This window comes from Drosophila virilis, chromosome X (genome assembly GCF_030788295.1).
Source record: "Drosophila virilis strain 15010-1051.87 chromosome X, Dvir_AGI_RSII-ME, whole genome shotgun sequence".
NCBI classification, from domain to species: domain Eukaryota; kingdom Metazoa; phylum Arthropoda; class Insecta; order Diptera; family Drosophilidae; genus Drosophila; species Drosophila virilis.
Genome location: NC_091543.1, coordinates 7,311,649 through 7,330,272, shown reverse-complemented (window position 1 = coordinate 7,330,272; position 18,624 = coordinate 7,311,649). Strand labels below are relative to the sequence as shown.

Here is an 18,624-nt window from a genome sequence, read left to right as displayed (position 1 = left end):
TTCTAAATGACTTGGCTAATGGCAACGGATCGTGGCTTGTGACGAGGGTTGTCTGCAATCAGTTGCATGATTCAACAACAATTTTGTATGCGCTCTAGAACTTGCCCAGCTGCCCCTCGAAACCATTGAGTTTCATCACTTGCTGGACTTTGTTTTGTAAATCTTTTAATTATTTCCGTTTGCATGTGAATGATTCAACAAGAGAATGGGCTTCGAATGGGCGACCCATTGTCAGCATCTGAAGTCACAGCATTGAATCGTAGAATTTGTCTTAAAGCACAAGCGCCGACCCATGACATACTGAAAAAAAGAAAGAAAAAAAAAGATCTTTCAAGTTTTTTTTTTTCTTAAGATATATAATTTGTTTAACCCAATGTTTGACCAAATACCAACAACTGTTTCTTCTACTACTGAGCATAAAGTCGAAACATTGCAAGCGGTTTGGGGACTTAACTCTGTAAACTTTCCATTGTATGCAAACCGGTTTTAGTTTAGAAATTAATAACCCATAAATAGAAATGGAAAATTATCAGAAAGCAAGCACAGAGCTGTTATTATGACAATGGCAATTACATTGTTTTACAACTAATTGCATAGGAATATGAAGAAAAATACACTTTGGTATATTTCTCCTGTTGTTTTTCAGTTTTCTGTTTTTTTATTTTTCCATGTTTTTTTTTAAAGGTTTTTTATTTTTATTACTATCATATTTATTTAAAGGTTATATATCAACTAGCTACAATAATTGCAAAGGCAACAACTTTAATAAAGTGCGTTATATTAAAATAATTGTCTTGTATTAGTGTGAACTAATAAGACATTGTAGGTACTTAATCGATCAGGTGAATCTTAAAATTAAGTTCTTTAAATAAAATGATTAAGCAAAACAAAACAATAACAAATAAACAGCCACAAAGTTAGCTTCTCATTTCGTTTGTCAACGCGAACAAATCACAAATCAAAAACCACAAATTAAAGCTTATGTCAAGAACCAGATTTACTTGAATTTGATATACCCTTGAAGAGGGCATTATGAAGAGGGTATTATGTTATTGTCACGAAATGTATACAAATAGTTGGAGCTGTCGGTAATGCCATTAACTATATCGAACTGTGGTTAATATTGCAGGAAAACTGAATATTTTATATACATTTTTATCTTCTACTTTTCAATATATATCTTAGTTCACCAGGCATCAAGCTCTTCCACTGAGTTGAGCACATAAATTATGAATAAAATTGAGCTGAAAAAGGGGCACATAGCCTTTGGCTTCATTTAGCAGAAAAGTGCAGCTAACTTGACAAAACTCAACCATAGCGAGCTTGACAATTGTCTTAACATATCCAAAGTATCTGCAAAGTTGCATTTAATCGTATCATGCACAATTTGTCAGAAATAAAGCTATGCTATGAACGTTTTGCCAGGTAACATGTTGGCAAGGGTATTTGGTAGGCAGCGTGTCGTTATTTTTTCGGGCTCAGTTATTTGTTGTAACTCTTGTGCAGGGTAAGCGTCGGCGGCTAAAGCTGTGCCAGAACCTTGCCGGCAAGTTCTTGGCAGAGCTAGTTGGTCCGTTGGCTTGTTGGCCCGTTGGCTGGTTGGCGACCAAGGTTTGACAAGAATCGATGACATTCAGGCGGCGGCATTCGAGTCAAGGTAGCGCCGTTGCCAACTGGTGCGCAATTTCGCAATAGTTGGCAACTCTGCGCGCCTAACGGCAATTAAAGTTTTCGGCACAATCGATAGTTAGCTGCTGCTGCTGCTGCTGCTGCTGTTGCTGTTGTTGTTGTTGTTTTTGCCAATTTGCTGCTAAGTAGTCAAGAATTTTGTTAGCCGTTGTCTTTGACCGACTTTTCAGCCGGCGAAACTGCGGCCAAATGCTTTTGGCGGCTGTTTTTCGTCTTTGTTTTTCCTTATATGGCGCGAAATTGTCACTGTTATTTTTTTCTTTTTGTCTTTTTAGTTTAGGGGACGCGACTCTGACATTTGTCTGCTTCTGCTTGGGCGTGGCACTGTGGCATGCCACTCATGAACTCTGTGCCTGTTGCAATACTTTGACTCAATCAGGCAGGTTCGTGTTGACGCAGCTGTTGCTGGAGCATTTCAGCCAAAAAAAAAAAAACTGCGATTCGATGGTCTTGCCTAGTGATGATGACTGGACGGTTTTTTGATCTTGGCTTAGCCCCCGCCGCCTCACTAGCCATTAATTTGTCGCGCGAGCAGATTGTTCTTTTTGGCGACAGTCGTCGGCATACTTGATTGTGTTCAACTGGGTGCGACTCGTTTTCAGCCTGTTGCGGCTTATTTTTTATTAATCAGAATTTACATACTATACGCAGCTACGCACTATTGGGGTTTTTTTCTTCTGTATACCCTGTAAGTGTTTGGTCTGCAACATGGGGTATACTTTAGCTGTGGCCAGAAAGTGGCTCAACTTTCGGCCTGAACTCGGGAATTGTGAAAGCTAGAGCTATGAAATTTGATTGATTTAAATATTAAATATTGTCTAAGAATTTACTGAGTTATAGACATAAACGTAGTTTTTTATGTAATATTTTTATTCTTTGTATTTTGAACTGTCTGAAAAGTAATTTTCAATTGAACGTTCGCGTCTTTTAAACTCGTGTGTATTTAGTTTTCATGCATTTCAAGGAAACTTGCTTGAACAGCTTTCCGTCTCGATGTACTCTACATTGTTGCTCTAATTGAGTGTATATTTTTCCATCTATATTATTTCGCTGCCTTAATTATTGTTTAATGCAAAGATTAAATTAATTTGTTTGTGGAATCTTATTGACTGGCATATATCTAGTATATCTCTTGCTAATGAGTGAATTTCACAATCGCTTGTATTGTTTTGCTACATTTATGGTTTCGATTTGTAGACACTCGTAAATATTTATTTTACAAACAGCCGAAGAATAAGCATATATATCTGTGCATATTTTCGAGTAGAGAGAAGTTGCGCCCTGTTATATGACTAAACATAAAAAACCAACCATAAAAGAAAAAAAAAAGGCGAAACATGAAAATCGTTTTTTGCAGCAATAACGAACCAACACACAAATCTTCTACCAAAGAATCTTCAAGGTTGCCAGCAAAAGACACACAAAAAACACCGACAAGAAACCAAGAAAGAAACAAACTAGCGCTGATTGCGAGAGAGAACGTTAGAATTGGTAGTAAAAAGCAATAAACCAGTTTTGAAGTGCCGCATTGGATAAATGCATAGATAATTTGTGTATCAAAAGTATATACTTATAAAAAATTATATCAAAACTCCACAACTAAAGAAGCGGATGCTGTGTTTCTTCCTTAAAAAGATTTTCGACCAGGCGAGAAATATACGGGTATCAATTGCGTTTTAACTAAGATCCAAGTCGGACAAACTGAAAATGTTTATCATTATCACATATTGCAAAAACTAGAAAACATAAGAGCATATTGCTTAGTCAATTTGTTAGGGTACAGAAGGGTACAGTAGGGTACAGTAGAGTACATAAGAGTACTGTGGAGTGCAGTAAGGTTGAGTAGGCTACAGTAGGGTACAGTTGAGTACATTGAGGAACAGTAAGGCTTGTTTTTTAGGTTTGATAAATTTAGTGAAAGTATGGCTGCATATGGGGAGTGTACCATAATATACAATATACAGCTATGTAGAATTGGGTACAGTTGTTTCAATTAGGTACACTGCCATTTATTGGGCGGCATAACTCTTCTGTGTAATACTCTCAAGTTAAAGTAGGGCCCAGCAATTTTCAGTAGGCTGGAGTACTTAATTCAAAAAGCAACAATTCAATAAGCTCTGCCTTGTCTGACTGAAGCTACAAGCATTCAAATTCCGAAAAGCAATCAAATCGTTGGCATACATCTGCTAGCCAGGTACTGTGAATACGACAACAACAACAACAAGCCGCAGCAAGATGTCCAGCTCCGGTGCACAGGAGATGGAGCAGCAGCAGCAGCAACAGCAGTTAGATAGCAGCATTAAGAGCCGCAATGAGGAGGAAGTGGCCAGCACCCCGGATCAAGTGGAATGGGCGCTTCATGCAAAGCCAGGACCCTCAGCTGCCGCTTTAACCACTGAGTTATCGCCGGTGAGCGGTTATCAGGAACAGGTGGCAACATCTGCCTCATCTGCGCAGCCAGTTGGCCCCGAGCATGAACAGGAGCTGGACTCGAGCTGGGGCCGCATGTTGCGCACGATGACTCGTTGCCTGGTCTACTGCACCGAGCGGCTGGCCGCCGGCTTTGGGCTGAGTCGCCAACAGACGGCCTGGTACAAACACTGCTGGGACAATCCAAGCCCACATCCACGTGGCATCACCATCCTGGGTGCCACGGATAGATTCATAGCGCCGCATTCCATGATGGCAGAAGCTGTGGAGGAGGACACGATTTGATTGCATCTAATTCTCTTGATATTTCGAAATATGATGAAATGATAGCCTAGCCTCTCGATAAATTATATAATAATGTCTTGTTCCCTGAATACACTGCTTTTTTGAGCCGTTACCACGGACACACCCCAAGACCAGTTTCTTCCATCTCTTGTGTCTGGTGTCTGGTTTTCGACGCGTGACAAATTAATTAATTCGTTGGAATATAAAACGCAGAGCTATTGTTTTAATATCATTGTGATGCAGTCGCTTCTGTTTTATTTGATTATTTTCTTGTGGATAGTATTTCAATTTTATTATAATTGTCAGATATCCAATTGTAATCTCTTTATTGGTATAAGAGCACAGGTATAGCGGATATTAATTGGTTTTTTGCACAGTTATTGAATATCAGTTTTTCTCGCATTTTCCGCACGTGGAATACTTCTTAAATTCCTGTCCTATGGATCCATTGGAATTGATTTCCGCCTTCAATGAGATGTCTTAAACATTAAATAAAGTTGGAAAATTAAATTGTAGTCGATTCTAGGGAATTTAGGAATTGGCAGCATTTCCGCCCACTTGTTACTTTACAAATCGCTATCAAACTTCTTCATGCTCTAAATGTTTACAAAAAATGTTTGTAGCCGCTTGGAGAAAACTTCTTAATCACAATGAATTTGCACAAAAATGCTTGAAAGTGAATTTGAAGCCTATCGGAGAGTAAGCAAAAAGTTTCACCTAACCGTTTTACGCGCATTTTCCACACATTCGGGTGGAATGAACCAAAACGTTATTTAAACGTGAAATTACATGAGATTGGGTAAATACAGTAGAAGCTGTCCGTCTGTCAATCCGTTTGCCAATCCGTCCGTGAATCTGTCAGTCAATTAGTCAGTAGAAATATTTGTTTGTATAAGTATCCGTCTGTTGGTTACCATCTGTCTTATTGAGACACTTAAAAAAGATCGTTAATCTTCTCTCTACACATTCCATATATATTTTTTTAAGGCAAATAGTTATTATAATCTTGATAGTGACAACTATTTTGACAGCTGTCTGCACCCACTTTGTGTACTTCCTTGCTCTTGTTCTTCTTCCGTTCTGCAAGTGCTTGAACTCTTGCTGAATAGCGACACTTAAAAATGTTTTATGTATATTTTTATTCATTTGATGTGGCGGATCGTTGAGCCGTTGACGTCACTTCCAGCTTGTTAAATACGAGAAAAAAATCTCAAATAATTGCACACTTTAAAGTGCTCACGAGCTGACCGCAAACAAAAGTGCTACCAAAATAATTATGAGCCCAGTCGACTGAATGGCAATTGACTGACAATCGGCAATTGTCAGAGCTAAGATCTGATTCAAACTGAACAATTGTCCACATGCTTGGCAATTATGCATTATATGGTCAAATAACAAAAGAAATAACGTCTTACATCCACACGCCGAAGCCTAAATGCCCTTTTGGATGTTGTGAAAAATACTAGAGAAGTGTAATTTGATATGTTTATGGAGATATGTGGACAGAATAATGTAGCTGATTTTCTTGAAGGTAGCTTGAAAAATGGGAAAGCTCAAATCGCGACAGATTCTTCTTATATAACTGCATAAAATAGAAAAAAGGAGCCCGAAACATCATCCATCAATGTATCTGGTAATACATTTTGCTTGATGTGTCCTCCCTTTGCACAAATAATACAATACCCTGTGCAAGGGTATACAAATGGGTTCACACTGAAATCGAAAATGTTGTTCAACTGACAAACGTTGGGCTAGTGAACCTCAAGTGCTGCGTCACGGCTGTCATCGGCCGGACAATCGGCAATCGATAAGCCGATTGTCCGACTGTCCGATTGGCCATGCTATTAACGTAACGATATTCTATATGCACAATCGAACAATTAGCGATTATAAACGCGTACATTAGATAGACGATTAAGTTACAGCAAAACAAAGCAATTACATTGATCAACAGCATATATGCGTATATAGTCTGTTGGGTATTTTAATTGACGGGCCAGTGGCCTATTTCCGGGCATTGAGTAACGCCCAGCGCTCATGAAATTAAGTCAAGGTCGCCGCTTAGAATTCTAATAAACCAGTCTCCGAGAGCCAAGTCTGTTAATGATGCCGTTGATTATGTTGCCACTTATATTAGTGTAAGCCATGGAAGCGATTATAGCTACTTAAATACAGGGCCAAATCTAGAGAGGGGAGACCGGTTGGATGGAGCATTAGATGTTCTGTAGAAGCGTCGAAAACATTTCCGTCTCCAGCAGACAATCATTAATAACAATTTCAATGTGACGTTGTAATTTTTAAAATAGCTTCCATAATTAATACACAACCTCTCTCTCTCTCTCTCTCTCTCTCTCTCTGTCTCTTTACAGGTAAGCTCAAACTTAAAGTCTAGCTGGTTGCGAAGCGTGCGTGGTAAAAACTTCTTAGCCCTGAAATTCTTAATATTTTTTTCTTTTTTATTTGAGTTTTTGTTGTTGTTGTTTTTTTTTTCTTTTTGTCTTTTGGCTAGAGATCAAGTTCACTGGGTCTGGGTCAACTGGGTGGGCTGCGTGAGTTGGCTCTTGTCTAACGGACTCGCATGCAAATGCTAATTGACAAATCATATCAGACTATAACAAGTTTATTAACCTCTAAGTGGCACGTAACGACGCCGAACAAAAAAAGGAAGTTCATGCATTCGATACTAAAAGACAAAAAAAAAAAAAAAAACAATAACAATAACAACTTGTTGCCCGCGCAGAGTTTGTTGATGCGATTTAACTTCCGTCAGCCATTGACCCAGTTAATGGCTTGCCTTAGCTTTGGCTTTGCATTGCCAAATTTGTATGTATCTACGTCCAAAATTTGTTTAGCTTGGCGAAGGGCACACCTGGTGACAAACGGCAGAATATGCCAACAGCAGCTGCAGCCAAATGCTGCAAGTGCTGCGTCTGCATGCAACGTTGCGTATACGTAATGCTCAAACCAAGCTATTCAAATGCCATAATCACGTGTAAACGTTGTTTGTAAATGCTCTGTGCTCGTTTCTATAATTATTTAAATCCACACAATGAACCAAATTTGCCAACCCAAACGCTGCTAGACTCCGTGTTATTTGAGCGGACGTTGTGTTTGCTTCTGCAGGTGTTGTCTGTGGGCGTGTGTTTCACCATCGTATAAATACATTTTATTCTGTTAGCGTAGTCTTTGCAACAAAAACGTCCAGATGAGTTCGCTTGCGGCATTTCGTTTATATAAACTTGGTGCTCATTTATGAGAGAACTCTTCTAATAGCTGCGTATACGTAATGCATCAAATATTTTAATTGCTCTAGTTGTGAATGCTTAACATACAAATAGAGATAGCATAAAAGAGTTGTGAGTGCCTCACAGACAGATACCCTGTACTAGATGGTGGCTACAAATGCCAAAAGAGGCTACATACCCAATTTGACTTCTCTAGCTAACTCTGAGTTCATTTCTGCCACACAGTCACACACCCTGTAGTATATATAGCCTACAAATGCACAGAAGAGATCACTAGAGATTTGCTTTGCCTAGCTCTTGCGTTTCATTCACATATATAGAAGTAGATAGAAAATAGTTTGAGCTCCAAGTTACTCTGTATTCGCTCTTGGCTTAAACAAATTATTTAATGGGCTACTAAATATCTTGTGCCTGCACACAGCACACATTTGTATGACCCTCTTTGCCTGGGTACAGGGTATAAACAGGTATAACCATTTGCTCGCTTTGCCGCACCTCATCGACGACCTTCAACTGCGTGCTGAACCGCCTGCTGACCGTTAGCCAAGTGTAAAATGTAGCTGTAAAATGGTCAAGAGTCAACTCTCAGTTAGTTTTGTTTTTGTTTTTGTTAGCTAAGCTTTATTAATTAACTCAACCAAAATTAACATTTTATCGCAGAGCCAGTTTTTTTTTTTTGGTAGTGGAATGTTTTCTTGTACCATTTGGGAAGGCTTTCCGGGCAGGGTCTTAGCTTTTAACACCTTCTGTACGTTGGTGTTGGACACACGTTTCCGTTTTTTCTTAGCCGGAAAAATACCCAATGCAATTTGCATTGATTAGTCAATAGTCAGTCGAGTCAAGCTGTATTGAATCAATGGAGTTTCCGGCTTCCGAAGTTATGGACATGAAAATTGCTGTTCAAGGTCGCCAATTTTAAGCTCTTGAGATGATTTATGGCCAAATTGTTGGGCGTTGTTCGCGGCGAGTGGCTCGTGTTGTGGCCAAGTTCAAAGTTGAATTTATCGCTGATGCGCCCTTTGTCAGGGCTAAAAAGACAAAAATAACCAAGAACATGTAACGATGGGAGTGCTCGACTAGGTGATACCCTCAAATATCCCAAAGCGCACAGCTCACTCTTTGAATATAAGTTTTTGCTTATGTTGGGAACATATCAGAAGGTATCCCAATCGTAAAATATTCGCGATATGTGTATACCATATGATTATCTACATATATACCAAATTGAGTGCGGCTAGCTCTCATAATTTTCGAACTATGCTTAACGAGTGCAAATAGGGAAACAGACTGGGGAATAGTGGAACTTACCTGACTAGTTCGAGTCAGCTCAACGTGCCAATCAAGAGTATATGATATAGATTTCTGTCTGTTGCATACATGCTCACAAAATCATTATACCCTTTATTTGATCCATTTTTAATGGGTTCAGGGTATTACAAGCCGTATATGACATCGATATCAGGTTCTGTCTCTCTCTTCCTTTTGTTTATTTGTGCGGCTTTTGCTTTGGTAAAGCTGAAGCAACAAGCCATTAATTCAACTAATTTCATTCAATTTGCATTTGCGTGTCATTTTGTGCTTTGTCATTTAATGACTGCGCCCAACTGTTGGGCTACATAAATATCCTATTAGCTAGATATGCGCCTAGCGCAACTATCGTTTGTATGAAGCAAAATGCTTCTTTGCTGACAAATTAATTTTTTACCAAATGCAACTGAATGGAATTAAATTGCATTTGATTGAATGAAAACGATTAATACAACAATAAATTCTCTAAGCTAAGGGATTACTTTTTTAAATTGAATCGATATTTAATTTTCGTAAAAGTCGTAAAAATCTAAATTGATTGCCCCATGACACCAAAGAACGGAAAGGCAACTAAATAGTGTGTTCAATATTAAAATTGAGCCAAAATAAATGAATAACAGTTACGTTTAAATACGTTGATAAAGTATTCAAATAATTATACAATTGCCTACTTTAAAGTATATTTGCATTTGCTCTCATCTACTCGTGCATTTATTCATCGTATGAGGCAGCTATTCATCGTTGGCTTAGCCATCTCTATGGGTACGCCCCAGTTATTTGCTGTTGACGATTTTTGTGTTGCCTGCTTTTAGGCGGACGACATAAATTATTGAATTGGTTGGGCCAATCCTTGGGCTTGTTGCTGTTAATGTTGCCGGGTATATGTATCAAAATGTATGACACACAAAAACAATAGAATTATTTAATTAGCAAACGATGGCAACAAACAAGTTTGATTATTTATATTCTTGAGTGTAAACGAATTGATTTATCCTTGTTCGTGTCTATATAAACTAGTGCTAATTTATTTGCCTTCAGCTTTAAATAAATACAAAACAAGACAAAACAGCAAGTCGTAAATTGAATACCTTTGGGTCTATGAAATGATATAGAAAGCTTTATTTCCGACCAACTGTTCCGATGGAAACAGATTACGTAAAATTTATCTGAGCGCTGTTAAGCTGAGTTATAGTTGAGTTTATCTTGAGAAAACTTTATGTTATAGTAATCCGACCTGATCATATGTAGGGTATACGCTAGTCAAGCATTTCGAATTTACTTCATTTCAATTAATTTAATTTATTTAATAAACTTTAGCTCAGATGTTTTTTATAAATAATTATTATGCTCGTATGTGGCTTATAAATAGTCAAAAATATTTACTATACAAATATTTCATTATAAATTAAATAAGACAAAAAAAAAATGAGAATAGATATAAAATTTAAAATTAATTGCAATAATTATGTTTAGCTTAACTAGAGTCTAGAAATTATATATGGTACATAACTATGACTCGATTTCATGCTTTTCACGCCATTACATCATTTTGGGATAAATGTTTGCATGGGAAACTATTTGCTGTTGTTGTCGTTGTTATTGTTGCTGATGTTGCCAACCATTGTTGATTGTTGTTGGTGTTTGGCGTTATGTGATAGCAGCCCAAAAAGGCGAACTTTTGTTTGTTTGTTTGTTTGTTTGTCTTAACACTAGATTGAAACAATGGCAAACTTTTGTTCGGGACTTGATAATAAAAAAGCAACACGCTGTCCATGAAGGCGACTGTCCGACAGTGCGACAGTCCGACAGTCGGACTGTCCGTTCAGTTGTTTGAGTCTTGTAAAGCTAGTTGACCCCTGAGCACACCTGACCCCGGCCCAATGACAAGCACAGCTAACTGCTTGTCAGGCTGTCAGCAGCTGTTGCTGCTAGCGTCAAATTGTTGCTGCTGTGAAAGTTGCTGCTGTTACTGTTGCTGCTGGCGGCCGGCTCGCTGTCACTGTAGCCATCCTGCCGCTTGACTTTATACTCGGGATTGTTGAGCCAATCCTCCTTGATGAGATCGGCGCCCTTTTCGGCGATCATAATGACCGGAGCATTCGTGTTGCCGCTGCTGATGGTCGGCATAATGCTGGCATCAATGACCCTCAGCCCACGCACACCATAGACACGCAGTCGTGGATCAACGACAGCCTCCGGATCCCAGCTGGGACCCATTTTGGCGGTGCCACAGGGATGATAGATGGTCATCGATATGGTGCGCACCTGGCACTCCAAATAGGCATCGGATAGAAATTTGTGCTGTTTGCAGTTGGGCAACGGCTTGCGCCAGAGCCGGCTGCCGAATTGCTTGAACACCTCCGCTTCGGCGACGCGTAGCGCTATCTTGGCGCCCTCCACCAGCGTCTTGGCATCCAGCGGATCATCAAAGTAGTTGGCATTGATGAGCGGATAGTGAAAGGGATTGGCCGAGCGCAAGCGAACACTGCCCCTGGAGCGTGGACGCAACAGCAGCGGCATTATTGTCCAGCTATCCTTGTTGGCAATGGGATGATAGACCTCCTGATAAACGGACTCCTTAAGACCCATTACCTTCTTGACACGCGCACCATTGTCCGAGTTAATGGAAGCGGGCGCCATGTGGAACTGTATGTCCGGCCAGTCGATGCTCCGATTGGAGTAGGGTGTGTGCACAAAGGCCAGACCCTCGACACCGCCCAACGTGGTCATGGGTCCGCGTTCGCGTAGCACATACTGGAAGGTGACCGCCGTTGGGTTGAAGCGATCCTGCACTATGGCCACGGGCTTGTCCACAAGAAACGTTAGGCCGCCCATGCCCACATGATCCTGCATATTCTCGCCCACAGGCAGATCCTGCAGCACACGTATACCATGCTGTTCGAGATGCTTGCGCGGCCCCAGCCCCGAGAGCATCATCAGCTGTGGCGTGTTGATGGCGCCCGCTGACAATATAATTTCGCGACGTGCCGCAATGCGATAGACCTTGCCATGCTTCACAAACTCCACGGCCTGGGCGCGCATGGTGCCCGGCTCGATGATGATGCGTGTCACATGCGAGTTCATCGACAAATGAAAGTTTGGACGCTGGCGTATCGGGCGCAGAAACGCCTTTGCCGTGGAACACCGTGATCCGCGTCGTATGGTGCCTTGGGCAATCATAAAGCCCGCCTGTTGGGCGCCATTGATGTCCCGATTGTCGTAGCCCAGCTGCGTGCCCGCCTCCACGAAGGCGGCGACCAACGGCGTGTGCCAGGGCGATTCCTGCACGGTCAGCAGCCCGCCACGACCATGATAGGCGCTCTTGGCCAGATAGGGATTGCGATTGTCCTCGGACTTCTTGAAGTAGTGCAGCACCTGATCGTAATCCCAACCGGTATTACCCAGCGAGGCCCAATGATCGTAGTCATGCCGATTGCCACGCACATAGAGCATATAGTTAAGCACGGAGGAGCCGCCCAGGACCCGGCCTCGCGGCCAATTGCAGCGATTGTTCTGCATACCCAAACAGGCCTTCGTCGAGGGTTCCGTTTTGTAGGCCCAGTCGAGTTTGCTTAGCTGCAAATAGGCGGCCAGCGAGGGCACATCCGAGATCTCGTTTTCATCCGGCCCGGCCTCGATCAGCAGCACCTTCCATTTGCGCAGTTCACTCAGTCGATTGGCCACCACCGCGCCCGCCGAGCCGCTGCCCACCACTATGAAATCATATTCGGGCCACAGATTCAACTGGTCCAATGGCCGCGATTCCGGATCCACTGCATCATAGCGATAATATGTAATGGCCGCTAAGAGCAAGGGTATTAGCCAGAGTCCGGTGGTTACCACACCGAATGTGGACTTGATGACCGTCGTGATAAATAGGAGATTTAGCACCATATTTGTCGGGATCGACGTTGATAATAATGGCAACGATAGGATGATTGTTTGGGTTTTTCTGCTTCTCTTCTGGCTTTTGATTAAGTCTCTCTCTCGCTCGCTCGCTCTCTCTCTCTCTCGCTCTAGGGTCTCTTTCTCTTGTGCATGGCGTGGCGACTTCGATCCCTCCAATCCGCTGTCTGAGACTGCTGCTGCTGCGTCTTCACACGAGCTGTTTATGTTGTACGTTCGATAGCTGCAAGAGAAAGAAATTTGTTTTTATCGATAGGATTTTAGATATGTTTTCATACAAAAAATATAGGAGTTTCAAGTCGCAAATTCTCTACGAGATTGAATAACCTGTCTTGCAGATTCCTGTGACTCTATACCCTAAGCACCTAAGACCTAACCTTATAACCCGTCTTACGGTATGTTCCACTGCGGGCACGAGGTCTTAACGTCAAGGTGCCCTACCGTTGAACGGGTGCCCGTCAGAGTCATTGATATATGAGCTTAAATTTAAAGATTCCCCTTATAACGTCTCATAAGAAACATCCAACTGTTGCCATTCCGTGTCTGTCTTCATGAGGCCCTGCCTTAGGATGCCCTACCATCAAAAGGGTGCCAGTGGGTGTCATCGATAGACTTGAACAACCCGCAAATAACGAACTTTCAACAGTTTTCACTTTTTAGGGAAAGTTTTAACTTAAGCACCAAGGTCGTGAGGCTCCAACGTGAAGGAGCCCTACCGTTGGAGGGTGCTCCTGCGTATCTTTAACAGATTGTTGCACTACCAACTGGCAATTTAGGCTGTTCAGCTTGAACTCACTTAATTAATTAATTTTAAAGCGATTAACCGTGTGCAACCTCATAAATGCCCCAAACAAATATCTGCCGTACCGGTACGGCTACCGTTAAAGTGTTACACTTTATGCAATCGGAGTCATTCACAATTAGTTGAGCATTGTTGTTGATTGCAGCGCACGCTTGCATTTCAAATTTTGTTGCAATGGCTTTTAAGTGTCTCGCCCCCCCCACCCCCTGCCCCATGGTCTGACCTGAAAAGGGCCATTGGCGTTTGGCACTTGCAGTGCCGACCTTGACGTCGATTGCGGCCAATATCGTTAAAAAAAAAAACGCAACCGCTTTGGCAGTCGCAGCCACAACAAATGCGGCTTGTAATGAATGTAAACCACGCAAAATGCCGTTAAAAACTGCAGCAACAACAAAGATACAAAAGTATATTATTGTTGTTGCTGCTGCTGCTATTTTGTCTTTCGAATCGTGGGGCCATTCGTTTTTATTACAATATCTACAAGCTCTGATGTAAGAGCTACCAAATTGTTTATTGTTGTTGTTGTTGTTGTTGTTGTTGTTGTTGTTGTTGTTGTTGTTGCTTTCGGTTATAATTGGCGCTCGATTGGTAAATTTAACAAATCTACATACGAAATATCTTTTTGTTGTTCATTTATTTATCGGACTAAACATAATTCATTCGCCTTGTCACTCGATCAGCCGTTAAGACTGAACAACAACAACAACAGCAGCTGTTGTCACGTTGTTGTTACTGTCGTAGTTGTTGTCGTTGTTGTTGTTGTTGGCTTGTTATCGTGCGGGTGTTGAAACGTGCAGCATTGCGTCGTTTGTCCGTCTAGTAAACAGTTAAGCTCTTTGGTTTTCTGTTTTTTTTTCTCTCCCTCTCTTTGGCTAGCCGGCTATGCAGCATGGGTAACAACAATAAGTAAAAGTGCTTTAGCAGGGCGTGCACGACTAGAAGATACTCTGAATAAAGTGAAATCCTTAAGATCCGTTTACACTAAACCTAAGAACCTACATAGGCTTAAAAAACCATGTCGCAAAATCGATATTTATCGATAGATAAAAAGTTAAGCTCGTTCTGCTTGTGGCAAACAAGGAAACATTGATATATGCTAAATTGTAAGACTCTAGATTTTAAAAGCAGCTTAGTTCGTTGTGTTGATCAGGAATATATACTGCTGCTGCTTCCAGGCAAAGGCCTGTTACAAACAGTTGCACAAAGCCAATATACTTTTTCCAGGGTATATAGAAATAGGTAGTTCCCACCAGTTGATTCATGCATTATGCACTGTAAATAACGGCAAAGATATGAGAAACTACCTTTTAAGTAACGAGCTGAGCCTCATTGTTTGCCTAGGCATTATGCTTAGACATTATATGTATAGAGCATTAACATAATATCAGACAGGAAATGACATATTTTAGCAAAATTCATTTAACTGAAGTCTTAACCAATTATTTGAGCTTAACTGTTGCCAGTTTTTGCATAGAATTTGACAAAAACTGCTCTGAATTTTTAAAACGAGTCTTTAAAGACTTACTAGAGAGAGTTACATATACTTAAGTCTGTTGTCCTGATTGTGTAATATCTGTAGCTTTAACCGGCAACCATTCATTTGCTTCTAAAAGGATATACGGAGTTCTGTGGCTAGATTCATCCGCTCAGAGATTATGTTGAAGCCTTCAAAGTTGGAAAGTAGCTTCTGCACAAGTTGTTTCTTTTGCGTTAGGTCTTTACATCTCGAAGATTTTTATATATTTAGCCTTTAGCATAAATAGTATAATGTATTTAATTCAAGCTTTCTCCCTTAAACTCAAACGTTTGCCGCTTCCTTGAGGAATTCAAGGAATTTGAATTGGAATTGTTAAAGCTATAGTTGGGGCCTTTAGGCATGCAAATTGCAGGGTATGGTAGAGTGGTTATCGAATTGTTGCCACATTCACACCTGCCACTGTGCCGCCAAATTGTTTTTGCCGCTTGACTGCACTCGAGTGAGAGGCCAAAAGGCTGCGCCCATAGCTAACGCTAGCCCAGCTTCAGCTGCTTCTTCAGCTCCAGCTCTAGCTTCAGCGATGCCTGAGCTCATCGCCCCTCGCCGTTAAGGTAACTAGCCACATTTTTTTTGCAACTTGAAGCTGTCTCTGAAGTTGTAATTGAAACTGAAACTGAGACCCGGGACCAAAGCGCACGCATTTCAGATAAATTCAGTTTTTGTTGTGCAAAAAAAAAAAACAAAAGCCAAAACTAAATAAAATATTTGTAAAAAGTCGAAAAAAAAAAAATAAATAAGTGGCATGAAATTGGGTCAGCGTCAAACGAGTTTACTGAGGCGGCCCAAGTTGGGAGGCTAGCCGAGAGATGGCGGGGAAGCGGGGTCGAGTGAATGGGGGAAGGGGGAATGGTATGGCATGGCATGGCATGGGTTTGCCTGTGGTGCCAGGTAGGCCAGACAAACCAGTTGGGCATCTCAACAAAAAGCGGCTGCTATTGTTAGCCATTTGCTGTTGCCAAATGAGCTGTGTGTGTGCGCGTGTGTGTGTTTGTTGTGTGTCAGCCAATTAGCTGTAGCACTTCCTGGGCCCAACAATTGAAGGCCAAGCAAATGCACTGTCAAGTTTGGCACGCCCACGCGCTACATAGATACAAATGTATCTTGTATCTGATGGATGCGCCGGCACTTGACTGGCAACAACAGCTGTTAAATGTGCGCGCAATTAAAATGATTTTGTGCGTTAATTTGGCGTAAGCTACAAATATAAAAAGCGACAAAAAAAAGAAAAAACTAAAAACCCAAACGCTGCTCGGGCAAGAGGCCAAAGTCAATGGCCAACAACAAGAGCAACAACAACAACACGAGGCTGGGCCCCAAGTGGTTGCCGGGTTGTCGCCTGCTCTCGGGGTTGTTAGGTGTCAGTCACCTTGGCAGGCGTCAAACGCACAAAGTCACAGCAATCAGTTCAGGCTGCGTGTCACTTGGGTCAATGTGCCAAAGGCAACAGCAGCAACAACAGCAATAGATTCATTTAGTTGCAGCCGCAAGAGCAATTGTTGCTTTTAATTATTAAATTAACAGTTGAGTGCGTTGCGGCAAATTTATGTTGTTTAGTTGTTATTTATTTAGCTGCAACAGCACCCAGGTAAATTGCAATGTTTAATTGTTGTTGCCGTTTTTGCTGCTGTTTTTTTGCCGCTGCTGCGTGTTGCCTCTTCATTAGTTTGTGTCCTAAGTCTTTTGTTTTGTGCGCAGCGCAACTGCAGCAGAGCGAAAAGTTCAAGCCATTGCAGAGAACCGCTCAGCCTGGCAGAGCGTTGCCAGATGTAGAAAGTTGCTGCTGCAGCTTACTGTCAAAGTTAACAAGCACTTGATCATTTCATATATGACTGATATTCTTGTAGCATGCTGCTTAGCTATCAGCATATCAATTCATTTATACCCATTTCATGTCAATGTCAAAGTTAACAAGCGCTTTAACATAATTTCATTCACTCTCATGTTCAACAAGTGTTTAGCTGCGCAGCGCTGCCAGTTTGTGGCAAAATAATTGCACCCTTAGTATCGCGGCGTTGCCACTCATGCACAAAGAGCTAACATATCGTTAACTGGCACTTACTTTTAACCATGACTTCTAGTCAGCTAATAAAGATTTTTAAACAATGAGGTTTTATTTTGTCAACTTGCTGTTATGCTGCTGCCAACATAACGTCTGGGCGTTGCTTTTTTTTATATATATATTGTTCTCTGAAATCAGCACATTCAAAGTTCTAGTCAGGCTGACAAGCAGCTGATAAAGTGTTGCACAATTCAACTGGCAGTTATTTAAGTTGGCCGCGTAAATTCTCGTCACATAATTTGCTACCATATGAGTATTTCCCTTTTATGCTTTTAATTCGCAAACAGTTTAAGCGCAGGCTTGACTATATTCACACAGGGCTTAAGCGTGGGCGAAGTTTGTTGTGGAGCAGGGGATAGTTGAATTTGCTTGCAGAATTGTTGTTTGCGCAAGCTTGCAAAAAATAGTCACAGTGTGTGATTGCTGTTGTTTTGGTTGTTGTTGTTGTTGTTGTTGTTGCTGTTGTGTTGTAGCCTACTTATCTAGGAAAGTGCTGCGTCAATGTTTTACTTGCTTTTCCTTTTACTCATGTATTCCATATATATATTTTCAAATGTATCTCGCACTCGTGTGTCTCTGCGCGCAGTTGTTGTTGTGGGCGATTGCAAAATATTGCCGCTTGCAATTGCTGTTGCTGTTGCTGTTGCTGTTGCTATTGCTGTTGTTGTTGTCGCACTTGAGTGCCTTTTTGCATTTAGCAAAAACGCAAAGCATATGGGTTTTATTATTTTTGTGAAGGGTACCAGCCAAGCTGAGTTGCCTTTTTGCCAGCAGCAATGTCAACAAGTCCGCCAAAAGTTATTGTTGCAGTTTCTGCTGCTGCTGCTGCTGCTGCTGCTGCAGTTGTTATTTTTATTGTTGTTGCTGCTGCAGCTGTGCTGCACCTGTCCCTACGTTAAAGCAGCGGATATAATCTGGCTGTCATTTGGCCAGGGTTTCACTTTGGCTGCATTTCCTTTCACACAAACACATATACACACACACACACTCACGCACACATATGCTTATCGATAGAAATCGTTGCTTACTTGAAATTCTACGCGCACGAAACACAAAATTCGTTTGCCTCAGCGGTTTTTGTTGACTGCAGCTCAGGCGTATCCTGTGTGCATCAAAGCAAGTTAATAATAACAACAACAACAAAAAAAAAAAAAAACAACAAAATATTGATTTATATATATCGTTAATCGATCTGAGTGGAGCTCTGCGTCCGTGCGGCTGCGTTGCACGCTTTCAACTGAACGCAAACTTTAACGCGAAATCCGTGCAAACAAGCCAAGCGGCGACGGCGACGGCAGCATCGGCAACTGTTTGGCAACAGCAGCAGCGGCAGCAACAAACACAGCAATTGCGATGACAACAG

The 18,624-nt window shown here is 41.4% G+C and overlaps 2 protein-coding genes across 7 annotated transcripts in view; one reads left to right on the top strand and one right to left on the bottom strand.

Moving 5' to 3' along the window:
* The window catches only part of Flo2 (flotillin-2), a 121,312-nt gene that overhangs the window by 20,802 nt on the left and 81,886 nt on the right, over positions 1 to 18,624 (top strand). The window lies entirely within an intron of this gene.
* LOC6633761 (glucose dehydrogenase [FAD, quinone]) lies at positions 10,245 to 18,516 on the bottom strand. Its single transcript, XM_032440716.2, has 2 exons — positions 18,290 to 18,516; positions 10,245 to 13,086 (listed from the first exon to the last, which is right to left on the bottom strand). Exon 2 carries the CDS (start codon positions 12,849 to 12,851, stop codon positions 10,851 to 10,853), a length of 2,001 nt encoding a protein of 666 aa, XP_032296607.1. The 5' UTR covers positions 12,852 to 13,086; positions 18,290 to 18,516; the 3' UTR covers positions 10,245 to 10,850.